Source organism: Neurospora crassa, linkage group VII, assembly GCF_000182925.2.
Source record: "Neurospora crassa OR74A linkage group VII, whole genome shotgun sequence".
Classification (NCBI taxonomy): Eukaryota; Fungi; Ascomycota; class Sordariomycetes; order Sordariales; family Sordariaceae; genus Neurospora; species Neurospora crassa.
In genome coordinates this window covers 539,264-562,493 of record NC_026507.1, presented here as the reverse complement: position 1 = coordinate 562,493, position 23,230 = coordinate 539,264, and the positions used below count along the sequence as shown (strand labels likewise).

The window sequence follows — 23,230 nt, the reverse complement described above, 5'->3', positions numbered from 1 at the left end:
GATCAACAGATGACAGAAAAAACAAAGTTGTGCGAGACGAAAATGAAAAAAATTCACCGATGATTTCTCCCAAAAATGTCAACACTGACCGACAGGACATTTTCAGTGGAGACCACGCCGGTCGTGACGGTGGAGGGTGGGTGTAGCAGTTAGTACCTACGAGGAAGAGCAGTGTACGTACCCGACAAAACTAGGTCCAAAGCAACTGAAGCACGGACGTTCAACATGGTCCTGCCCTGGGCCGCCGTGTAGAGAATTGCTTCAAAATCTTCTCTTGTCCTTATTGTGGATTAATCAATGCCCGAACATTCCGCACGTATTCCACGGGTACGTAGTATTCCACGGGTACCTCGATGGTCTTGTGGTCGTATCACTCTCGCTTCTTCGGCTCCCGACATTCCACTTGCCGTCACCGTCTCCAACTTCCAAACACACGGCCGAAGGAAAAAGGGTCAAGTTCCCAGGAGATTGTGGCCGGGAATCTGCATTGCTCGCTACACCACAGCAAAGTGGCAGATTACGCCATGACAAGAAAATAAGGGGGAGGGGCACCACCACCGTCACAGTCATCCAAAAAGCAGCAAAGGGGAAGGGAAAATGGCGAAACAAGTCACGAGTCGTCCCACCGAGCTTATTCCGGAGCATCGCCAAGCCCGTCTCGACTCCTCCCTGGACCCCCGGATATTATCAGAGCACACACTGGACCTTTGCGTGGTTGGCGAAGCGGGTTCGACGGGATGGACACCAGATGGGGCACTCGACTCCAAACAACCACCAAGAAATGCCCAGTCCGACCCATTCCAGGCCTTGTCAGCGTTACGTACAAGCGTTGCAAGCGTCGCAGAAAAATAAGCTTGATTTTCCGATGATATTCCCATGTCAATTCCGCCGGTGCAGGGGTCCCACTTGGTTGCACTGAAGGGCGCCGCTTTTTTTTCCTTCTTCTGCCGCTCTCTGCTGCTCGAAAAAGGCCCCTTCTCCCAACTGCTTGTTCCCTTTGTTTTGATGTTCCCTCCCCTTGCGTCCCGTCTTGTTCAGCCGAAGATTACCCCTCCCCAAAGCCAAGGCTATAAGCTCCGGCCAAGCAGACCAAGCATTAGCTGGGCTCCTTGGCCTCGAATTTGGCTTTGGAAAAAAGCGAGATGGATGGATTGTTCGTCAATAACAAGAGCCAACAGGAACGAACGAACGAACGAACGGACAAACTGACTGCCCGTCCGTGTGACACCCCCTTTCTCTTTTTTTGTAGGCTCGTTGGGAGAGAATTGGATATTGCTGCGGCCGTGCCAACACGGCTCGTGTTGGTTATCTCTATTGCCGATTGCGTGACTGCTGACCAGTGTTGTCGTCCTTTGACACGGGGCTCGTTGGGCAATGTACATACCATACACACTGCACGGCATACCTGCTACGAAGCGGTAGCACAACATCAAGGGAACAAGCATACCGACATGGTTGAGGGTGACAGCTGTGCGATGCAAGTCAAAGAAAAGGGTGGTTGCTTGCCTGGATGACTTGACTTGACTGACTGATGTCCGGCCCAAGCAAGAAAGATCGATTACCTCTTTGATTAGGTAGGTTAAACCAACCGACAAATCTCACGACCAACCTACCAACAAAACTCTCCGGTTATTCGCTTGTTGCACTTTGTGTGCCATCATCATGTGTCTATCCATCTGTCCATCAATCCCGTCCATACACCAGGATACTTGTACATACAGCATACGGCATGTAAAGTGAAGGCCTGCTGCGAGGCGCTGACTGACGGGAGATCACCACCAACTGCTGCCACCACAGGGCAGGGCACAGGGAGCGCGGGCAACAAGCGTCTACTATATGTAGTATGTAAGCGGGCTGCAGAGCGGATGTAATGTCGCCCCAACCAACGTACAGACAAATGTGGTGTAGCTTGCAGCGAGTTCAAGTACCGACCCCTGATTTTGATTACTATATTTTGAAGGTGACCGGGGGGCGATCTCGTTGGTACGAATCAACTAACGATACATAGCTCATTCAGTTGGGGGAGATAGGCTTGTTGGCTAATGGCTTGGAAATAAACTACACGTTACCAACTGCCCGATTCTGGATAGCGCTGGTTTTGTTTCGTTGAGGCTGTGATGGTGCTAACGCGGAGGTCTAGCTGGGGATACTGTAGTTTAGTTTAGATAACAAATTTCGCTGGTTGGCGAGACCGTAACTAACTGAAATAAGTTATCACGGTGTATCTAAACTTTCAGGTAGCTATGCCGGGAATGTTTAGGCCGGTGTTTATTTGTTTCCCTCCTTCGGTTCAATGTTCGCCGAAGGATGTTACTACAGTATTATCTATCGTAAGCCCAGTATGGTGGCTGCCTGCGTGGAAATAACAGCCAGAGGTGCCGCGTTTGCTTAGGTTAGTGATGGTATGCTGCAGTGTACCTAAGTTCGTCAGCAGGCAAGGACATCAATATCAGGCTCTAGGGCTTCGCTTTAGTGAATAAGGGAGGTGCAGGCGCTGATGAACAACGGATGGAAAGCCGGCAGCTACATGGGCCCACTTTCAGCCGCCACCCCCATCCATCCATCCCATCATCATCTCCAACCGCAACTCAATCGTCACCTTAAAAAAAAAAACCTTGAGCTTGCGTCAACCTCAACGCACAAACGCACAAACGCAAGCGAACGGGCACCCGACCCGGCGGGGTATTGGGATAGCAGAACATCTCAGGTTGCCATCTCGAGAGATGCGCCTTTGAGGCTCCGAGTTGATAGAGGCAGCAGATCAGTACCTGAGTAGCTTTGAGGAATTACAGCAGTTACAGCCTTTCGTTCATCCCCATGTATCAAAAATACCAAAGATACACACGTACATTCACCACGCCGCCTTGCATCGTCCAACAAACAGAACCAGAACCAGAACCTTGAAGAAAGCTTGACTTTTGACTTTCGGTCACCCCCGTCAGTACCGTAGCTCCCTGGAAGACACGATCAAGGGAGAAAATAATAAAAGATAAATAAATAAAGAATAATAGACGAAAAAAAGAGGGTACCTTCAGGGTACCTTGCTCTTCCATGAAGTCTCCCTCCCTCCCTCCCTCCGTCTCCCACATTCCGAGACATGCGCCATTGGCTGGCGTCGTCATCGACCTGCAGCCGATCCCCCAACCAGTCCGCCAAGCGGCTCGACAAGTCGCAAGCTAAAATGTTTTATTTCCACTTTCAACACTTGGCTTTCTGAAAGACTGGGGACCTGGCCCCAACTGAGAAGAGCCAACGCAACCAACAAAGTGTCCGAACCTCTCCGTCTGAACCGAGCGTCACAGGTTCAACCCAGTTCGTTGGTTGCTGCGACCGGCGATGAGTGACTGACAGTCTGCAATCTGGAACCTTCGTTTTCCACAACATTCACTGCCTGAAATGAAAGACGAGCAGCAGCCAACTCTAAATCGCCCGAGACCAACCAGCGATCCCTTCAACAATCTGACAATCCTCTCTTTTCACGATTCCTGGAAATCTCACGTCGCCAATCTCGAGTCGCTTCTATAGACCACCACGTTTATTTGAAATTAACATTGTCTCGGCGCAAAACAGCAACAACACTAACCACCGTTGACTACGACTACCCGTTTGGAAAGTTTCCGAGGGTTCAAGATACTTGTGAGTTTTCCCATGACTCGCCAGCCACAGGCAGCAGTCGGGAAAAGGGAACATCAAGTGGAGGCCACTCAACAACCTCGGACACCGTAACCTCGATCTCTTCGCAACAATCTACGATCGAGAAAACCTGCAGGTACCTAAGCTCCTTTTCTTATTATTTCCACCTCGATCCTGCCCCATCACACCCCTTCTTCACCGTAATTCCGAATCTTAGCCGAGGGGCTATTCCCGTCAAATCCGCCCGGCATTGCTACACTATGGTAGAGCAGTATGACGGATGACAGGACACCTCTATAATGGGCAGTAGACGACCTTACACATCACAGCCACAACATGGCATGGCAGGACAGGCACCTGTAAAATTCCAAACAGAGTTGCCTTTACTTGAACACATGTTACTCGCAAGCTCACTACCCATTCGAGATGACTTGCCGGTGGTCGGTGTCATATGGTGCTACGGAGTACCTCACATGGGTGGTCCACAGTCCCTTCAAGGATGGCCATCTGAGCTTGTCATGCGGAACCCCGTGAAGGTGGTAATGCCTTACGCCGCCTCGACGGTCGAAACGCTCAAGCCCACACGCACGCACACCACTGCACTAGATTTAAGCTTCTTTTCACTTGCAACGTAAAATTCACAGTCGATTTAAAAAGAAAGGAAAAAACAAGACACACTAACCCTTACGATTTGCCAAGAGCAGGTATCCTGTCCCCCACCCCCAAGGGGTGTCGAATCGTCTCAGATTACACCAATAGTCAAGTTTACCACTTTACAAAACAAAACACGCTCAAAACAGAACTCGCCAAACAGCCGCCTCGACTCCCGAGATATCACGACTGGGATCGATCCCCACAGCCAAGATTTCCGGTGGACCTTTTTGGGTTGCCGCCCAAAGTCAAGACCATCCATCATCTTTTGGTATTCGACGCTGGGGCCTTAAATCCGGATCCTGGCTGGACGAAACTTAATCTGTCCGAGATCCGTTTGTTGCCGCGGTGGAGCTTTATCGTATTAGCTCATTCAACCTTAGTGAGGCTTGCTCGCTTTAAATATCGACAGGCTCCCACCGCTATCCACCCTGACAAACATATTTTCTAGACTTAGGCTGATCACATAACCGCCGCGTCGCCCCAAAATGTCGCGCCATCATCCGAATATGTCCATGGAAACCTATTACGGGAGCGTCCGTACAACCGCCGACGCCATCAAGCTGTTCGAGGCCTGCCGAGTAGGCACCCTGCCCCGAGTACAACGCCGATTATCCGAGAAAGAGCGTCAGGCCATTCGACCGGGCTCGGTCTTTGTCTGGGATGAGAGGGAAGCCGGCATGCGGAGATGGACCGATGGAAAGTCATGGAGCGCCAGCCGTGTATCCGGGAGTTTCCTTACCTACCGGGAGATGGAGGGAAAGAGGGCAGGATTCGGTGGCCGGAGGAACGCAGGGAGGACTCCAGACTCGGCCCGCGCTAGTGACGAGGACCGGGGCTCGGACGATCACCACGAAGGCTACAGGTACAAGGCGGACGGGCTCATGAAGCAGTCATTTAGCATCACCACCTCTCACGGCCAACACCTCCACCTCATATCCTACTATGCCCGGGACGGCCGGGGTCCAGCCAACCTGCCCGATCCATCGAGTGATCCAGCCCTTAGGCACGTTACCATCCCCAAGGGCATCTACCCCGAGTCCAGTGTTAGCGAATCTTCGGTGCCGGTGACGACGAGAGGTCCCATGCAGCGACACTCGCCATATTCGCATCCAAGGAACCCTCCGCCCCCGTATCATCAGCCCTATGACCCCAATGTTCATGCCCCTCCGCCCGGCCCTGGCTATTGGGGACCCATCTCTCCGGTCGCGACACCTCCTTACAACGGCCATCCCGCCCCGTACCCCCCAGGACAGCCATATCATCCCGACGGTCTTCCTCCGCACGCGCCACCGCATTATGCTCACCACCCCCAAAATTTCTCTCCTCCTCAACACCACATGGCGTCCCTGCCTCCTCCACCAGCCGGTAAGCCCGGCATCCAGCTCCCGCAACCGCAACCGCAGCCATATCCGCATCAGCATGCCGTTCAAGCCCCTTATCCGCCGCCGCTATCTCAGCCCCCGCCACCGGCTTACCACTATCTCCATCAACGACAACAACAGCCGCCGCCACCCCCTCAGCAGCATCAACAACCACCTTACCACCACCAAGGCCCACCCCATCCGAGTCAACAACAACCCATGCACCATCATCATCAAGGACCGCCACCTCCTCACCACCACTTCCCCTCCCCTCAACTACCATCCGACGCTCAACACCCCGAGCATCAACCGCAGCAACTCCAACACCAACAACCACAACCACAACAACACCCGAGAATCGCACCCATCGACTCCCCAAAGTCTCAACAACTAATGGCCGCCGCCCGCGAGACACTCAACCTCGATTTCCGTCTAGCCCACAGCACAGGCGGTAGTATCCTCCCCCCTCCGCAACAGCAGCAGCAGCAGAACGCAGCCAGCAACGGTACGCCCTTTTCCGGGTCAGGATCTGTCCCTACCCCTCCTCTGCCACCAACTACTTCCAACGGCATGTCATCATCCCCTCGTCATCATCATCATCAGGAGGGAGGAGCGCCGCCGAGTCTGAAGCCCGTATTGTCGCCGTTGACTTTACACCCTCCGTTGGCTGCACCATCACCACAGAAACAGCAACAACAGCAACAACAGCAACAAAACGGACACACCACCACCACCACCAGCCCCATCATTTCTGCAAGTACGAGACCTAGTCTAAGCGCTATTTTGCTTCCGCCGCCGAATCCGAATGGCGTTGGTGTTGGTGTCAAGACGGAATCATCATCATTGTCGAATGGGGGAGCTACGCCTGCTGGTGCGAGTAATGGTGCAAGGAGTCCACTGGGGAGTCCTCGTGGGCTGGGTGTGGGTGTTCCGCCGCCGCCGCCGCCGCCACCGCATGGGCTTGGGCTTGTTGGGCACGGTGGTGGATTGGCTGCGGCGCCGGATGATAAGGCTTATGAAGCTTTGAAGGCGTTGAATAGGAATTTATGCACTTAGGTGGCACTTTCAAGGAAGGGGTTGTGCTAGGGTATGCATGGCATGCATGCATCCGGCATGTTCCGTTCGATTTTGATTCTTCGTTTTTTTTTTTTTCACCAATGGTTTCAAATAGCAACAATCTGGGGGGGGGAGGGGATCTGGATCTGGATCTGGAGTATTTGGTGTTTATTTCTTTTCTTGGTTTGTTTTCCCATCCTATTAGGATCCATTCATCATATTTCAGGATCAGGTAACGGTTCTGTTATCATGTTTTTTTTTTCTTTTTACGGTTCATTCTTTTCTTTCAAAGATCAAAAAGGGTTCAATCAATGGTCAAGGTCATTCGGGCAAATGAAAGGGGAAAGGGGAAAGGCGTTACTATGGTAGGGCAAATACTAGCATTTATCGATCCATCCGACGCTTTGCACAATCATGGGAGTTTACGGTCATTGTTTGTTTGTTTGTTTGTTTTTGTCCTCTGTTCTTTTGGTTTCGTTCGGTTTGGTTTCAATGGTCTGGTTCATCATAGGAAAGGACACTGGATTTATTTCCAACAAACGTTCAAGAAGGGAAGGAAGTTTCATTGGAGAGAAAGGGAGAGCGCTCTGCTGCTGCTGAAGTCAATCGAAGTGAGAGGGAACTTTGGCGAGACCTGAGACCTGAGACCGAGAGACGGACGGACTCCCCTTTTCAATTGAATAACTGAACCTAGGAGCTAGGAGCGTGAATGTCGATGGCATCCATCGGGAGCTGAGAAGAATTTCAAAAGAGCAAGAGCGCTGGTGCCCGGCAGTCAGTCATCCATGAGTCAATAGTATCTATCAGCCATCTCCGTCTCAGATATCAGTGCTAATTGGTGATAGTGATTAATGTCAGTGGACTTCATGTTTGCATGTTCCGGGTGTTTGGCCTCTGTTTTGAGTAATTAGGTTTTATGCTCTCTAGTGAATTCCTCCGAACCATCATTCTGGATTCTCGCTGTCTCTGCAAATTTGTCGGCAGTAACACAGAAGCCTGGCACTAGGTAGCTAGCTAGGTAGATTTGCTGCTCGTTCTCCCGAGACAATAGTAACAAAAATGAAAGAAGAGATTTTCGCCAGTGAAGTTCCCGTCACTTAGTGAGTAAACAGGTATTCAGATAATTAGGTACGACTGGAATCGCCCCAGTCGACTAACTCCACGATTACCTACCCTAGCCGGTCGACCCAGTTCGCGGTGGTAAAAAGGGACGGGGAGATACCCCTGCCATCTTACTTGAGGGCAATCAAATTATATCATTCCATGTTATGTTATGTTATATTATGCGATCTCAAGGAACAGTCACCTAAGTAAGTTAGGGACATTTAATCTCCGCCACTCAGTTTTGTACCGAGGGGAAACTTCCAGTCTGATCTTTCTTCTCTACTCTATCAATCCCATTGCACCCGACACGTACTGAGCTGTCCAAAAGTTATCTCAAAAGGTACATGAACAGCTGAACCCGCTAACCGAACCTAAGGCAACCTCAACCGGATCCTCTCCTCGCCTTAATTCATTGAATTCCTCCAGTCTTTCCCCCGTCCCCAAAACCTACCTATCTTCAAATTTACCTAGGTACGGTATACAACCCATAACAACCCTCTCTGATCTCTCTCTCTCGCTTTAGTTCCACTCGCTTCTTTTCTCTCTTCGTTCGTCCTTCTATTCCCTTTTTCTCTTTCTTCCTTTTAGATTTTCATACGTACCTACCTAGTGCTGTACCAAATCTGCTGAACCACCACACGGGGGCTGAATAAAGATTCCGACCCTTGTGCAGTGCTAGTATGTTGCGAGCGGCGTCTCTCTCTCTTTCTATTTCACTCGTGCGTGGCATTTTTCCATCGCGTAGTTGAATTGAAGTGGCTGTGTTTGTGTTGTCGCTGATGCAATTTTGTCCTCCGTCTTCGTTGGGAGGGGGGGAGTTGCTTGGCTTTAGAATTTTTTTTTAGTGACTCAATCGTTTCTATAAGGTTGAGTCAGGCTTTGGTTGTGTAACTTGCTCGTTTCCATGGTAGACAAGAAAATTGGAAAAGACCGAAAAAAGAAAAAGAAAAAAAAAGAAGGAAAAAAAAAAGCTTGGAAAGAAAGGACAAAGTTTAGAATATTTTTTGGGGTGGGTTCATGCCAGGCTTCCAAGCTTGTTTAATCCGAATCATCTTTATCCATATGATCCATCTCAGGCAATCGTGAGCATACAGAACCGCCGTCTTCCCTCCTCCACCACGTGCAAACCAGCTGAGTACCGTGGCAGAAAACCTCGGCAGGGAAGTTCCTTTAGGGAACCTACCTACCTGAAGGTCACCTAAGAGTCTACCTGTGTTTGGAAGCTACTGGAAATTAGCACTTGGATAGCCCAGTAGCTCAAGCAGTTCCCTTTCCTTTTTCCTCTCCCAAATCCAGGAACAAAACCAAGTTCTTTGAGCCTCAATACAAAAGAATTTCCACGGTGCATCCATCCATGCTGGACACAACTTCAGTAATGTGTGGTCCATGACGTGATAGACACTGAGAGTAGTTGCGTCACATAGAGTATGCCATTAGAGGCTTCCTTGGAGTCGGCTAATAAGTGTGATACTCAGAGAAAACTACAACAACCAATCACACGGGCGTGTGGCTCAGTTGGTAGAGCGTTCGCTTAGCATACTCATCTGTATGCGAAAGGTCCTGGGTTCGATTCCCAGCTCGTCCAATCTTTTTCCCTTGCTCTGCGCTTCTTAGTTTTCTTTTTTAAGTTTCTCTTTTTCCTTTTTCCCTTTTTTTTTTCCCGTTTGGCTATCTATCAATATGTATCCTTCCATTCTCTTTTTATTGTGCTGTTAGGCTTCCTTTTCACCTTTGGGATGCGCACGTACCTCCCCTAGCTTGGTGACGGAAGGTAAAATGTCACTTGTGATATAATGGTAGTGAGTTGTCGCGCAATCGAATTATTCGCGATCGACAGTAACAAACGGACATCAATATGGAAGAAAAGTATCATTGCCAAGTTCATCACAATTACCAATATATCAGATTTCAGATCTGGTGGAACGTACAACATATTCGACATGGACTCTGGTCCTTGCCCAGTAGAAGAAAAACCCAGTTACAGGTGTCATGAATCCCAAAAGACATGCATTGCTGGACTACACAATGAACAGCATCCCTCATGCTACTGACCATGTTTCTCAATCGACACGCCGAGTTGTATTCGGTCAAGTCCTTTTCAAGTTTGTCTGCAAATTGGAACAGGTGATTTCGTCGAGGGCTTTGACAGGTCGTCAGCCTGGCAAGACTCAAGCAGAAAAAATAAAAATAAAAAAAACAGAGAAGGGCGTCAACCGATCCCCCATAGAAAAGCCCAGCAGCCATTCAAGCAGACTTGATACTGCATCCCGTTCCAAATAACCAGATACACTTGATTGGAAGACGAGAAACATGTTGGTGGGTGAGCGAACGCGGAGTGTCATCACAGTATACTAGACTTCTATCCGGATGTAGAATAGATTGGTTACTGGAACGAAGAACGAGTGGCTATCTGTATTTGACAGGCACTTTATTCCGAACTCGGAAGTCTACCGTTTTTGATAGGACTCGAAATCTAAAGAGATGGCCATGTGCCCATAAGAGTGACTGGAAATTGACATGGTAGGAAGTCAGGTGGGTTTCCAGCATGATGGGTTTTGGTGATGATATAATTCCGATGCTAACAGCCATAGCAATGTAGGAAGACAAAGATGCGAGGTGGTAGCTCGACCTATGCAAGATTCCAGAACTTGCAAGCTACTTCAGCCCTAGTGTTTAGTCAAAGAACGAGGTATACTGTACGCGGCAGGATGATATCCCTCGATTGCTCACGATGCTAATGTGAATGACATACAAGTTTCCACATCAGATACTGAAGACAAGAGCGAAAAGAAGGGAGAAAGTCATGCGCACATATGCAGATAAAAAGAGAACACCTAGTGCTTGCTGAAGTCAACAAATGAAAGAACCAAAAGAGAAAGACGACAACACCTAGAGGGAGAGAGAAAAAAAAAAGAAAAAAAAAAAAAAGAAAATTTGCAAAAACGAAGACGTCTGAACGCCGGGAATTGAGCCCGACGTGGGGGTCGAACCCACAACCTTGAGATTAAGAGTCTCACGCTCTACCGATTGAGCTAGCCGGGCAGCTGAATGAACAAGCTGCCATTTGTATGATTTGGTTGAGGGATTTGCTTGTTCTTTTCCCTTGTATACCCTAGATGATAGCTGTTGGAAGAGTTTTCACTTTAAGGTTGGGTGTGGGTGGATCGCGGTCTGGTCCCGTCTCTCGGTGATCGGTCGAGAGTTCGGTGTGTGTGTGTGTGTGGATTACACTAGGTGTGGATCATACCGGCACGCGCGCGCGCGGTGTGGGTGTGGGCGGGATGATGGAATTTGGAAAAGTTCCACGGATGGAATGCCGCGCCCGTTGTGCGAAGTGAGTGGGTCTTCAATCCTTCTTTCGTTCCGCGCGCGGTGTGGTCCATGCGGTGCGGTCTGGTCTTCCGTCCGTAGGGCTGCGTTGCCTTTGCGGCAGAGCATCTGACATTCTTTGATTCGGCAGGCAGTTATGAGCCACCATGCGGCAGGCAAGGGAATCGTGGGGAATTGACAGCTTCATCACCCAAAATGGAACAAGCAAAAAAGACTTGGCAAGGGAACAAGGCCAAAGGTGGGGTTGGATGACGCTGGCGGCTGGGCCGCGGGCGGTCAGTCAAGGAATGGGGTTCGGACGCAAGTGGACTGACCAGGGACTTTTCTTACACAGATAAGATAAGGAAATGGTCCAATGACCGAATAGGGGTCCGCCTTGTTAGTGAGGGGACCTGGATGGGCAGCCAGGGCTCGGCAGGCTAGCAAGGGCATCATTGCACGTTCGTGTGAGGAAAGGGGATGGATGTTGACCGGTCCGTGTCGCTCGTTTTTTGTGCTGTTGTAATTGTTGACTATGCGCTGGGGGTAGTTGGGAAATGAATCTGAAGCAGACTTCTGATGATACGAAATGATTTTCATTTGTGCAAATCATGCAAGGAGCCGTAGGTTGTGATGTATTTTAGGTGTGTAAGTCAGGTTGTGATGTTGGGTGGGTGGGTGGTAGCCTCGTGGTGCGCGGACTTGAGTCGTCGGTTTGCAAGATGACGCGGCGTTCGTAAACTATTCAGCCCCGAATATTGGCAACTCCGAACTGAAAATCAAATAAAAGAAGCGCAGATTTGAAGAGGTTATCGAGGCCGAACAGATGTGTGAGTTTCAAACTTGGGGGTTGTGTTGAGGAGGATGCAGTGCATCTCAGAATGATGAATGTGCCGTTGCGTGATCACACGACCTCGACGCATCGCGATACCTCTCAACTTGGGACCGACTTTCTGCATTGGAAAGTGGGAGTCATGAATGAGAAATCTGACAGACTTCAAGTAGAGACTCATAGCAATGACCAGGCATGCTTTAATCAAGTTTAGACAGCTTGTTGTGGTGCGGTGCATTGAAATAGCTTGACAGTGGTCATTTCGTGGATAGCTTCACGATCGCGCGACGAACCATCACGGGTGACTTCTGACACGATCGCAGATAGCGCACCCCTTACAGCTCAAATTGCAGAAATAAAGCTGCAAAGTGAATGCAAATGGCATTCTGCAATTGACAATGGCACTTTGATTTACCGAAACAGGGGTTGGTGTTGTGCTGTTGCGGTTTCGCTGCAAAGTACCGGTTGCGACGAAGAGCACGACAAGATGCAAAAACACGATGCAAAAAGCGACGGCAGCGAGCATGGAGCTCCTCCAACGTCCTGACGCAAAGTGGCCATTTGCAGTCATTTTTTGCGCTAAAAAGTTTGTCAAAATCGGACCAGACAGAGGGCCAACCTCTCGCTCTTTGATTTCGGCCGGGCCGCCGAGCGAAGAAGCGAGAGAAGACGAGGAAAGCGGTTTTGAAGTCGAGAAGGGGGATCGGGGAGCTCTCGAAATCAGAGGTCAGAGTCGACGGTCGGCGATGGTGGGGTGCGCATGATGGACAAGCAGAGGTACAAAGTGGATGACCTGTGGTTGGGCTGGCCAATCAGAAATCCGCACTCCCTGCAAGTTTTTTGTTGCATCTGATTTAATTCGTCGCCCAAAGCGGAAAAGCGTCAAAACGGTGTGGCGGCCAGCAAAAGGGCAGAATGGCACCCCAATGCAAAGTGCCAGCCAGCGTCGTAGTCATCGAGAACCCAAGAGACATGCAGTTTGAAGAAATGTGCCACGCCAGCGCTGTTCCAAACGTCGTCATGGGCCCCCCCTACCCTCTGTGATCGGATCTGCTTCAATCCCTTTTTTCGTCGAGTGTGATGGTGTAGTGCCGGCCATGTGGTGTCTGGTGAAATGAGGAGAAAGAGTGCGCCAGCGCCAGGCTGCGAGGTGTCGCAAGCTGGGGGGTGAATCCGTCCGCTTGTGTAATAGGTAAGACGGACTGTTCTCTGTTTCTATTTGCAAGGTCAGTAGCAGTCTAAGCGACTCGGAGTCGACTTTTTAAAAGCAGGTCCGCATCTGCTATGTATCATGATCCATTGGGATCTGTTGTTGATAAATAAGCAATCGGGCAGCCATCCGGGGCTTGAGTGAAACAATGGTGAGTAACAAATTGCTGTCGAGTCGTCGGAAGCATGAGGTAGTGTAGCCATGCAATGATTCATCCTGTTGGTTGACGTTGCTTTCTTGTTGAAGAAGAGAGATAAATAGATAAATAGAAGATGATGGGATGGGCGAGATACCGACTGAATCTGAGAGATGGGATGCGGGATGGATGGATTGATGCCCTGCGGCTTCGATTGTGCCAACCCAGCCAGCCAGCCAGCCATGCCGACCGACCGACCGATATGCGACATGCCATGCCACCTCACACACACAGGCACACTGATAACCTGCGAGTCGACGAGGAGAGGTGACGGGCGGCAGAACATGCTTCTTTTGGGGCCAGTGAATGATGCCGTGTCCCACCTTGGATCATCCAATCTGTCCGGACCAGACTCCATCTGGAATGGACATCCATCGGCATCCGCACTCCCCTGGACCCCAATCGGTTTCTAAAAAGAGGAGAAACGGAAGAGGAAAAGGGAAAGGGAAAAAAAAAAAGAAGAACAAGTGGGATCGATGGGACATGGGACAGCACCACTGCATCTCCAGCCGAGTCCATGGAAACGGGAAGACAAGGGGAGGGGGGGGGAGAGGGAGAGGGAGGAGGGGGAAGGGGAAGGAGAAGGGGATGGGGATGGCGACCGAGAGGATAGGTACCTACTGTAGGGACGGGAAATCTCATCGACAACCACACAACGAAGCATCGATGCTCTCGAGGTCTCTTCCCCTTCCTTCATGAGACAAGCGAAAAGGAAAAGGTCCGGAGCCCCAGCTTCCACATCGTGTTGACATGGAACGAGGGAACAGGAATCGGGGCCACTGGCCGGCTTCTTTCGTTCTTTCAGCGTGTGTTAGTGGGGTGCACGGGCCACATATCCCCGGGAAATGGGCTGGGGGTAGCGGCTTCCAGGAGGTCACAGAGGCCCCCCCCCCCAGGTCGCAGGGGGAGACGGGAGGTCCGTCGGGGCAGGGGCAGGGAAGAATCAGCGAAATCACTCGGTCGCGCCAGGAGACCCCGCCTCCGTATATAAACACCCAATCTTCCCCCCTCGAGCGCGACTGAGCCCACCCATCCTCCTCTCGTCCTTTGTTTCCCAGTCCACGATCCAACCTCAACTGAACCTTTTGCACGCCCCTTTCATCCAGTTGTATCTTCAGCAAGATATCCTCAGCCTCCAGCCCTAAAACCACAACCACATCCATCACCATGCCTCCCAAGAAGACCGAGACCAAGGCCGCCGATGCCTCTGCCGCCGCCGCTCCTGCTCCCGCCGCTGCTCCCACCTCTGCTCCCAAGACCAAGAGCCCCAGCACCCATGCCTCTTACCTTGTAAGCTTTACTTAATCCCCAAGAGAAACGCATCTTTTGCTAACATTCAAACAGGACATGATCACGGACGCTATTGTTGCGGTATTTAAACCCCCTCATTATCTTTGTTGTGGCGTGTTTTGGTTGTGGGCGCTTCTCTGGTCGGTGAGCAAAATGAGACAATTGCTCTCATGATGCACGCAACCAAGAGTCACCCACACCACTCACCACCCTTTTACTGTCCCTCAGTCGTGCTGATTCCTTCTTTTTGTCATGCTACAGCTCAAGGACCGCGCTGGATCTAGGTATGTGCCATTTTTCTGCTTACTTTTCTCATTTTTTCACCAGGGCTTTGCCAAGCCACACCGCAAACCTTGCGGGCCCTTCCTACGGTCGCACCGATGACCACTTTCATTCTTATTTCCATGACGCGATGAAGGATCACAACATGTTGCTAACGCACACCACAGCCGTCAAGCTCTCAAGAAGTATGTCCGTGCCAACAACACGCTCGGCAACGTCACCGACAACATGTTCGACTCGCTCTTCAACAAGGCCTTGAAGAACGGTGTCGACAAGGGTGTCTTTGAGCAGCCCAAGGGTATGTCACCACCCACATGACGCATCATCTCCTTGTATTACTCTTTGCATGCTCACACACGATATAGGTCCTTCCGGTGGCACCAAGCTTGCCAAGAAGGTCGCTAAGCCTGCTCCCAAGAAGGCTGCTCCCAAGAAGGAGACCAAGGAGAAGAAGCCCGCTGCCGCTAAGAAGGAGGGTGCCGCCAAGAAGGAGACCAAGGAGAAGAAGGCTCCTGCTGCCAAGAAGGCGGCTGCCCCCAAGAAGGCTGCTGCTCCCAAGAAGGAGGTCAAGGAGAAGAAGGCGGCTGCCCCCAAGAAGAAGGCCGCTGCTCCTGCCGTTGCCGACAAGGAGACCGTCCTCACCAAGACCAAGTCTGGCCGTGTCGCCAAGAGCACCGCTAAGCCTGCTGCCGCCAAGAAGGCCGCTGCTCCCAAGAAGGCTGCCGCCAGCAAGAAGGCCGAGAAGGCCGAGCCCGCTGCCGAGAAGGCATAAACTCGTTCCTTTGGGATGATGTTTTTGTCTCTTTTTTTGCGCCTCGGTCTCTTCTCATGATGTCTTTAGTCATTTTTTCACCACCACTTGCGATGTGACGGGCTTACTCGAAAGGCGTTTGGGGAATCATATTGCTTGGGAACACTTATCAACATAAGGGGGGGTTTTCATTGGTCTACAAGTCAACGCGTTTTGCTCTTTTTCACAACATCGCCACAGCGCGCGCGGGGGGTAGCTTCTTGTTTCTGGCTTTCATGTATCTTGGATTCACACATCACTCATGGGGATTGAGGAGGTTTGGATCGTTTGTGCTGAAACGCAACGGAGGGTAGGTTTGGGCTACAACCTATGGATGATTGGGAAATGGGAAACGGGCGACCGGCGGCTTCGAGGGTGTCTCAAGAAGCGAAGGACATACACCAAAAAGCCTTATCTTGGATACTGCATTGCATATATAATCCGTCTTGGAACGATACCACTTTTTCTTCTTCAAATACCCTGAGCAAGCGCTTTGCCCTTTTAGTTTGACATGGCTACCTGACGATTTCGCAGTGTAGTTCTGAAAAAGCCGAGAATTTGGTTTGATGAATACGAAGTTTGGAGCGAAGGACCTTGAAGCGATGATCTGGCGGTCTGGTAGTGATGCTGAGTCCAGAGGCGAGAAGGCGGCTTCAATCGCTTCATTGTATCTGAAATATATCACGAGGGATACCCTATTGCTACGACGAACGAAATTCGCAAACACTTTTTTTTTTTTTTGATCATATTGCAACAAATTATCTAAGTTTTGTGGGGTGCGGTGAAAAAGGATTGAAAAGCAAGAAGCGAACTAAGAGTTGGCTGGGACGAGCACAACAACGGGGATCCGGCCGGTGGGCGGGAACGCGACTATGGTTAGGTTGTGGGCGGCTCGCTCCTCGCTCGCTCCCCTGTTCCAGGTTTGTTTACAAATTTGATGCCCCGACTTTTTTTTTGCCGGCAAAACACCCAAAACACAGCCTGCCGGCCTCGAGTCTGGCCGGAAACCCTGGAACAGCAAATAAAACGTTTTGAGACATGGCAAGTGACGGGCTTGTGACACTCTGAACCTCGCTCGATTGTTTCTACTATACCTCTTATCAACAGGTAAGATAAGACAATTGAGGACAGTCTCTCTTCACCCTCTTCCGTCTCGCCAGCCGGCAACCAGCACAGTCTCGAAAGTTGGAATTTCGGGGAGGATCCATTTCGAGATTGGAAATAGAAAAAAAGTCATACTGATATTTTAGACTGCGCCTCTTGCATGCGAGCGGCGGCGAAAGGAATCTACCCGACACCGTTGAACGGGACACAATGGCAAAACTTGCCGGGTTGGAGCACTTCAAGTTGGAGACTAACTTGGGAGGTGAACAAGGTAAAGAAAAGGTTCACCGTTGCAATTGACCGTTGGCTTTCTGTAAACAGTTGGCCCGTGCTTTTCAAGCTTTAGTGTAGCTTACATGACAGAGCTTACAGAGCTTAGGTACCTTAGCTGTAGCTAGAGGAACCTAACAAGAGACGTGATCTGACTGGTTGAATGCAAGTGTTTCAAAATAACAATCATCAAGGTCGACGAGAACCAACGGTTCCTTGAGGAGGGTATAAGGGGACAGCTTGGTAGCCAATGGGTAGCTTCCACTTTGCCCTGAGCTGTGAGGAAAGGGAGCTTGGTGAGACTGCCTGATAATGATGAATTGTTCCTCGCAGCGGAGTGCAGCTGTTGTCATTCTGCCGGACCCCACCGGTTTACTTATACCTTCCTCGGCTCTGTGAGTGTGCAGCCATCGATTGAGTGAGCTTATCCGCCCAGGCCTTTTATCCAAGCCGCAGAGTGCTTGCTCTCTCTTCCGTTGAGGTCCAAGGGAACCGTCGCAACCGATTGGATTCCACTTTCACGACGACGCATCATCCACTCGGCACAACCAGACCACCACGCACGCCGCGCAATCATTACGTTGACGGATTGCGAGAAGCGACGACAACGACGACGACTACACTACAACAACGACAACGACAACGACGGCCAGGCAGGCAGGCAGGCAGGCAGGCAGGCAGGCAGGCAGCCGAATAAACATTTCGCTTAATCACAGCGCCGCCCCAACAAAAGTTCCCAAATCAAGAGCTGGCTGTGCCTCGTCCCCGCAACCGCTTCCCGAACTTACCGGTCCTCTGTGATTACACTACACTGCCTCCAGGTAGCAATCTTGAACCATCACGGCCATCCATTGTTCCTTCGCTCGACAACGCTCTCAACCCCGGTGTGCCAATACAGATCTGCTTCCATTGGGAACTGGAATGCAAAAGATAGCCGCCACATGACAATGGGTTGCTAGCATATCCATCACTTAGCTCATACCAATCGTCCACGCGCCCACCCACTCACTCGCTGTCGGCAAACTTGACCAACCACGGACAACACAGGATAAACACAATGGCCCAACCGTCGTCCCTGAACACCAACAACCCGTTTCGGCGGAAACAAGCCGGCGCATTGACGACCTCGAATCCTCCCATTTCGCTAGCCTCCGACGCTTTCGCCGATGCCTTCGACCCTCTTCCTACATCGCCTTCGTCTTCGCTCGACCCTATACGACCGCCGCCACTCCCGTCTAGCCACGACTTCCGCAACTCTCTCCAGTCTCTCGGCCAGTCCAACGAACCACCGCCAAAGACAAGCTTCCAGAAACCAAAAGTCGTGAAAAGGGTCCGCGTACAGTCACCACCGCCATCTCCCGAGTCGGAGGAAGAACCCGATACAAATCCGCCAGTGGAAGAAGATACGGCCGAAAGTAGCTCAAGTGATGACGAAGATGAAGGCGCGGATCCGTTTGCCCAGGCTGACGAAGTCCCCCCGCCGACGCTATCACGGCCTGAGTTACCAGGCTCCATCCAGGTACCGCCAAACCCGTTTGGAAGGACATTAAAGGACCTGGAACACCCAACGGATGAGCCAACACACAATCCCGGTACTGTACCAGGAGGCAAAGGTTCGCTAGATGTTGATTCTTTCAGACGACTCCTTCTTACAGGCCAAGCGGGAGGACCGGCGCAACCACCACGAACCGATGGCGCGAGCATAGCTGATGCATCGTCAACTTTGACTGCTCAAGACCCGCCCCGGACATCCCACGAGACTTCGGAACATGGAAGGGAGGAACCACAATCACAGCGAACATCAATAAGCGGTCCCATACGCCCAACCGCGCAGGCGCCAGCGACGTCGAGGAGCAAAGCACCGCCGCCGCCGCCGCCCAGCTCGAGGCATGGGAAGCTGATCAAGGTGGAGCCCAAGGGCGAGGAGAGATCGGGGATGCCCAGTACCCCGAGACCGTCATCGTCATCATCTGCCCGCGCTTCTCGGGTTCTAGCCTCGCCGTTCTCGGAACAGCCTTCGGATGTGAACACACCACTGCCACCACCGTCGGTAAAGTCTCCAGGCGAGGAAAACGTGGAAAGTTCATTCGACCGTGAAGCCGCCGCTAAGCTCCCGGATGTGGGCCAAGAGACAAACGCACCGACTCCCCAACCGCCGACTCCGCCCAAGCCAACAACGACCTCACCGCCTCCCTCACAAGCATCGAAAAAACCACCCCCTCCGCCCAGGCGATCGACTCACGGCCGTTCAGAAAGTAAGTTGTCTGTCTCGGGGTCTGTGACGGCACCTGTGCCAACACCACAGACGTCTCGCGCAGATGAGGAACCTACGCGCACGTCTGTAGACTCGATCCGCTCGAGGTCATCGAGCCTAAAGGTTGCCAGCTCTACCACTCAAGTGAATGCACCGGCGCCGCCTCCACCCAGAAGGTCGACACATGGGTCCAGGCCTTCTACTTCTACGGCTGGATTGGGAATTGGGATCACTTTGCCTGCGACCCCGTCTGCTGGGGGTGAGGGTACGGAGTTCCCTGGTCTGGCAACTCAACCAGTCTCTGGATCAGCGCAGGGTAGCCGGCCCAGCACCCCCGCCAACTCCTCCTCCAACAACCCAGAAACTGCTAGCATCAGTAGCCTTAGCCAGCCTGGACATGGCAGGACCTTGAGTGGAAGCGGAAAACTGGCACCTCCGCCACCCCCGGCGAGGAATAAGTCCGTCCGGTCAGGCGCCCCTTCAACACCGGGAACTGTACGCAGGGCCGATAGCGGGAGGAGCAAAGAACCGATTGGACTGGCATCTCCGGCACCGATTGCCTCGAGTCCGAATCACGCCCCGCCGCCACCACCCAGACCGCGGCCGAGGGGGAGTAATCGGCGATCGGTCTCGGGAAGTGGGAGTGTTGAAAGCGGCAATCCTGCGCCTACGACGGGAACCGTTGAGTCACCTGCGCCTGTTGAATCATCTGCTGCTCTAGCCTCAGGACCAGGCGGTGCGGGTGCGCGCTTTCTGGAAACATCTTCAGCATCAGGCGAGGAACCGAGAGGCCTTCCTGATGGGGAGCTTGCAAGCGGGGACTTCGACGAGGAAGACGTGCTGAGAAGAGAGTCGGCAACTAAGGACATCCTGGCCGATTTGGATGCGTTGCAGAGAGAGGTTGATGCTTTGCGGGCCGCGCAGGAGCAAAGGGGGACTACTAGCACTATGTGAATAGCCTTGAGGATACAGATCAAGACCTTGTAAAGAAAAAAGAGAAGAAGAAGGAAGAGAATACAGACAGACACACAGACAGACAGGAATGGGAAAACGCAAAGATGGTATATACTTGAACCGGAACGGACCGGAAACAGGACGGTCTTCATACACACACTAAAGAGCGAGAGAGAATCAGACGGGGATATAGCAAGGTACCTTCACTTCACATAGGGGTTAAAGTGGAAAGATAATTTGTATAGTACATAGCGAGCATTTGGAGTTTGGAATGTATTGTTGACTCTTTGTCGATTTTGAGACATAGCGGGAGTTGAACATGTTCACGCCGTGACCTTGAAGCCCCTGGCTGTGTTGTGATTGACAGCATTTATTCCTCGCCCACTTGGCATGACCTACTTTTCTTTTGACTTGGGTTTACTTGGATCAATTGCTCACGATGTGCTAGAAAATGGATTTTCGGGAAAACTCCTGATGAAGTGATGAGCTATAGTTACAACGGAATTTGCTATATGTCTTTCTATCTCCTCGAAATTTCACATAGCAGTGAAGTGTTCTAGAAGTATGATACTCAGCGTTACCAACCAATCTGATGTTCACTTTACATTGCTCAATTACCCAAGTCACAATGGCAGCCCTGGGTTTTGGAAGCCTTTCGTTCATCCTTACCTGATTACCCCAGCAATTATTGCTTTCCTTGCACATACTAGTTTATTTTACGAAGTTCTGCAAGATTGAACTACCTCAACACCAACACAAACCCCTTCAAACCCTTCCCCTCCTCCCTCTATCTAGACCCTCCCACTCATTTTACGTTACTCAACAGGCACAACAACCACATCAACATCCGGCCCCCATCCTGCCCCCTCCCACCCACTCACCACAATCGTATTCCCACTCCCCTTTTCTAGTAGTCCCTTAACCACGACACTACTAACCCCTACTGCCCCCGCCGCCGTCCCTTCAAACGCCACTTTTTGCGGCGCTCCCCCATTGACACTAACACCCGCATACCTCGGGTTCGTATCTCCGTTCTTGTATATGATCTGTAGCGTCGTCACTCCTTTTTTTCCTCCATTACTTTGTATGTTTGAGATGGTGATGCTACCGTTGGTGGTAGTTCCGCCGATATACCCCGCTGCTTTTCCCCTTGAACACTGGGAGCAACTAACCTCTTTCGCGCCCCCTGCGTAACTTCCCCGCTCGCCCTCGTAGCTTTTCTCTGCTGGGCTATCTGCCCATAGTAGACCAGATTGCGCATTGGGGATCCAACTCGCGCGGTTTTTCAGGAGGACTACGGTGGTGGTGGTGGTGTCGCTGATATTGAGCGGTAGCCAGATGTAGCTGCTAGACTGTAAGTTGGAGGAGCGCCATCTGTCGCCCATGTACATTATATTGCCAGGGCCGCCGTAGTTGAGGATAAAAGAGGTCTGGGAGGCGTAGGTGTTGCTTCCCTTGTCGGCAAAAACCTTCCAGTCGGTCCAGGGCCCCGAGAGATTGGTGGACGTGGTGTAGACGTTGTCGTTGGGGGACCAGCCTGTTAGGTGGGAGCCGAAGAGGAAGTAACGCCCGGACAGCTTGAGGAGGGCGGGGGACTCGATGGCCGTGGGAAAAAGGTGGGTGGAGGTGGTGCCGGAGATGGAGAGGTAGTCCGGGGTGAGGGGGTTGATGCGGAGGCCGTTTTTGCGCTTTGGAAAGGGGGGTTAGTTGTTTTGGTGAATTACGGGAGAAGGGAAGGGGAAGGAAGGGGGATGAAAGAAAAAGGGGGGAAAAGAAATAACGTACATCCTCCGTCAACAAATACGCCCTCCCATCATCATCATCATCTTTAAACAGCCCTATATCCCTTGACTCCATCCCCAACGGCCTGAAACTTCCATGGTACTTGTAAGGTTTGCCGCACACGGTATCGCTCGTCGCCACGCCTACTTTGGCGTCTCCGTAGTTACTGCTGTCGACATGCATCCACATGACATATTTTTTTGTGAGATCGTTGTAAATGACTTTGGGTCGTTCAATGATTCTGTTCGGTCCGAGATCGCCTGATGATGTTGTCCGCGAAAGTAAAGCGCCCTCGTACGTCCATTGGACAAGGTCGACAGACGAATAACAGTTGATGGCAAAAAAGGAGGAACCTTGGGATTTGTCTTCGCCGATGAGGTAGAAGGTGTTGTTGACCTGGATGACGCCGGCGCCGTGCGCGTTGAGGTGTTCGCCGTTGGACTGTTTTTTGGTTTCGGTTAGTATGGGGGGGGGGGGGATTTGGTAATGATAGATATATAGTAAAAATGATCTTGGGGAAAGGTGAACTCACGGCTGTCCAAGTCCCTCCGGGAACGATTTGTAGTGCAGCGAGGGCCGTAGATGTGGCTAGTCCCATGATGACTGAGAGCAAGCTCAGAAGAAGGCGGTTGCGATGATGCATTATCGGTTAACCCTCTCTCTCAGTTTCTGATCAAGATGAGTGAGACCAGCGAATACATACTGATCTCTCCTGAAAGCAGATTTCGACGGGATACCCCGTTGTTTTTATGACTTTTCTCGCTTCCATCTTCATCTCCCTTTTACCCCGCAAACTCTCATGATTTCAAACTTCAGTGTAACATCCCAACAAAGTCAACGTCCCATCCAAGTGACCTTGACCCCAGTTGCTAAACGTCCCAATTCGTGGAGAAACAAACATGGGTTCCTTTTTTCTCATCTTTGTCTGTTGGTCTGTCCCGGTCCCATCGATCAGGATACTACGCAGCGATTTGGTCTCGTTCATGCGTACCTTTTCGACCGTTGCTTGTATATTAGTGACCTTGAGCTAGAACTGGCTATCATGAGTTGTCCAGATGAGGATGCAACGGTAGGTAGATGATTTGACCGACGTACAGCGGTTCTCTTGCTTTTGACATCCATGCCGGCTGACTTTTAAGATCCGATGGA

At 51.3% G+C, this 23,230-nt stretch overlaps 4 protein-coding genes and 3 non-coding genes across 8 annotated transcripts; 5 read left to right on the top strand and 2 right to left on the bottom strand.

Moving 5' to 3' along the window:
- Positions 1–4,767: 4,767 nt before the first annotated feature.
- Positions 4,768–6,971, top strand: NCU06864 (cAMP-independent regulatory protein pac2). Its single transcript, XM_952902.2, has one exon. It carries the CDS (start codon positions 4,773–4,775, stop codon positions 6,702–6,704), a length of 1,932 nt encoding a protein of 643 aa, XP_957995.1. The 5' UTR covers positions 4,768–4,772; the 3' UTR covers positions 6,705–6,971.
- Positions 6,972–9,308: 2,337 nt separating this feature from the next.
- On the top strand, positions 9,309–9,393 carry NCU15348. Its single transcript has one exon. It is a non-coding gene; the product is annotated as a tRNA-Ala (tRNA).
- Positions 9,394–10,777: 1,384 nt separating this feature from the next.
- NCU15349 lies at positions 10,778–10,850 on the bottom strand. Its single transcript has one exon. It is a non-coding gene; the product is annotated as a tRNA-Lys (tRNA).
- A 1,338-nt stretch (positions 10,851–12,188) lies between these two features.
- NCU14158 lies at positions 12,189–13,128 on the top strand. The gene has a single exon (XR_897984.1). It is a non-coding gene; the product is annotated as a ncrg25 (non-coding RNA).
- Positions 13,129–14,327: 1,199 nt separating this feature from the next.
- hH1 lies at positions 14,328–16,456 on the top strand. Of its 2 annotated transcripts, XM_011396945.1 has the most exons (5): positions 14,328–14,645; positions 14,700–14,726; positions 14,907–14,929; positions 15,095–15,225; positions 15,293–16,193. In XM_011396945.1, the coding sequence occupies exons 1-5, from the start codon at positions 14,523–14,525 to the stop codon at positions 15,697–15,699; spliced, it is 711 nt and encodes a 236-aa protein (XP_011395247.1). In that variant the 5' UTR covers positions 14,328–14,522; the 3' UTR covers positions 15,700–16,193. The 2 variants fall into 2 exon arrangements, with proteins under 2 accessions (XP_011395247.1, XP_011395248.1); XM_011396946.1 differs by having other exon boundaries at positions 14,401–14,645; positions 14,700–14,929; positions 15,293–16,456.
- A 1,084-nt stretch (positions 16,457–17,540) lies between these two features.
- Positions 17,541–20,722, top strand: NCU06862 (hypothetical protein). Its single transcript, XM_952935.3, has one exon. It carries the CDS (start codon positions 18,149–18,151, stop codon positions 20,297–20,299), a length of 2,151 nt encoding a protein of 716 aa, XP_958028.3. The 5' UTR covers positions 17,541–18,148; the 3' UTR covers positions 20,300–20,722.
- A 654-nt stretch (positions 20,723–21,376) lies between these two features.
- NCU06861 (glycosyl hydrolase family 43 protein) lies at positions 21,377–22,811 on the bottom strand (the record flags this gene model as incomplete). The annotated part of the gene is made up of 4 exons (XM_952934.3): positions 22,614–22,811; positions 22,085–22,522; positions 21,472–21,987; positions 21,377–21,403 (listed from the first exon to the last, which is right to left on the bottom strand). The coding sequence occupies exons 1-4, from the start codon at positions 22,722–22,724 to the stop codon at positions 21,377–21,379; spliced, it is 1,092 nt and encodes a 363-aa protein (XP_958027.3). The 5' UTR covers positions 22,725–22,811.
- Between the last annotated feature and the right edge of the window lie 419 nt (positions 22,812–23,230).

Coding starts and splice junctions, on each gene's coding strand:
- NCU06864 (XM_952902.2), top strand. CDS start 4,773: ATGTCGCGCCATCATCCGAATATGTCCATGGAAACCTATTACGGGAGC.
- hH1 (XM_011396945.1), top strand. CDS start 14,523: ATGCCTCCCAAGAAGACCGAGACCAAGGCCGCCGATGCCTCTGCCGCC. Junction 14,727..14,906: donor TCACGGACGCTATTGTTGCG/GTATTTAAACCC, acceptor GTCATGCTACAG/CTCAAGGACCGCGCTGGATC. Junction 15,226..15,292: donor TGTCTTTGAGCAGCCCAAGG/GTATGTCACCAC, acceptor CACACGATATAG/GTCCTTCCGGTGGCACCAAG.
- NCU06862 (XM_952935.3), top strand. CDS start 18,149: ATGGCCCAACCGTCGTCCCTGAACACCAACAACCCGTTTCGGCGGAAA.